This window comes from Geospiza fortis, unplaced genomic scaffold (genome assembly GCF_000277835.1).
Source record: "Geospiza fortis unplaced genomic scaffold, GeoFor_1.0 scaffold597, whole genome shotgun sequence".
Classification (NCBI taxonomy): domain Eukaryota; kingdom Metazoa; phylum Chordata; class Aves; order Passeriformes; family Thraupidae; genus Geospiza; species Geospiza fortis.
This window is the reverse complement of record NW_005055117.1, coordinates 18,729-19,796: the sequence shown is the minus strand read 5'-3', so window position 1 is coordinate 19,796 and position 1,068 is coordinate 18,729. Positions and strand designations below refer to the sequence as shown.

General features: G+C 67.3%; 1 protein-coding gene across 1 annotated transcript in view; it reads right to left on the bottom strand.

Annotated features, from left to right (window-relative positions):
* Nucleotides 1–68: 68 nt before the first annotated feature.
* Nucleotides 69–1,068, bottom strand: part of LOC102038264 (tropomodulin-4-like) — a 6,289-nt gene continuing 5,289 nt past the window's right edge. The window contains exons 3-6 of the mRNA XM_031065723.1: nucleotides 954–1,068; nucleotides 630–737; nucleotides 362–505; nucleotides 69–107 (exon numbers count right to left, since the gene is read on the bottom strand). The exon at nucleotides 954–1,068 is cut by the window's right edge and continues 14 nt beyond it. Coding sequence (XP_030921583.1) covers nucleotides 69–107; nucleotides 362–505; nucleotides 630–737; nucleotides 954–1,068 — 406 coding nt within the window. The remainder of the gene's footprint in view (nucleotides 108–361; nucleotides 506–629; nucleotides 738–953) is intronic.

Here is a 1,068-nt window from a genome sequence, read left to right as displayed (position 1 = left end):
CCACCGTGTCCCCCAGGCGCTGGCACTGCGGGGACAGCATTGGGGACATTGGGGACACAGTGTCACTGTCACAGCCCCATCTCCACCGTGTCCCCCAGGCGCTGGCACTGCGGGGACAGCATTGGGGACATTGGGGACACAGTGTCACTGTCACAGCCCCATCTCCACCGTGTCCCCCAGGCGCTGGCACTGCAGGATTTGAGACAGGTCACTGACACCTCCCCTGCTGTCCCTGTCCCCATTGTCCCCACTGTCACCTGGTTGTCCAGGTGGATCTCGCTCAGCGAGGGGCAGTACCCAATGGCTGCCAGGACAGTGTCCCTGTCCCTGCTGTCCCTGTCCCCATTGTCCCCACTGTCACCTGGTTGTCCAGGCGGATCTCGCTCAGCGAGGGGCAGCGCCCGATGGCCGCCAGCAGCCGCAGCATCCCCGCGCTGGTGATGAAGTTGGACTCGAGGTTGAGGCTCTGCAGGCTCTGGTTCTGCTCCAGCATCTCGGCCACCGCCTGGGGACACCCCGGTGCCACCACAGTGCCACCAAAATGGCACCGTGGGGACACTGCCCTTGGTGTCCCCGGGATGGGTGGACAGGCACGGGATGGACCCGTGCGGGGACACTTGGGGACTCACGTTGGCCACCAGGTCGTTGCTGCGCGTGGCCACCAGGCTGAGGCTGCGCACGTGGGTGTTGCTCTTGATGGCCTGGCAGATGGCCTCGAGCGTGGGGACAGGGATGTCCTGGGGACAGCCGGGGACACGGGGTCACCGTGGGCTGGGGATGTCCCCAGGGGCTCCGGGACAGGGATGTCCCAGGACACGGGGCTGGGGTGACACCCTGGGGACACCCTGGGGACAGGGATCCAAGTTCAGGGTTGCCCAGGCCCTCCTGGGGACACGTTGGGGACCACTGGGGACCATTGGGGACCGCTGGGGACGGTGGCCGCGCGGTGTCACCTTGATGTTGTTGAGGTTGACCTCGTGCAGCTCGGGGTCGTTGTCCTGCAGCCGCCGCAGCGTCTCGGCCACGTCCGTGGGGTTCGGGGGCTCCGCCGGCACCCGGCGGGACCGG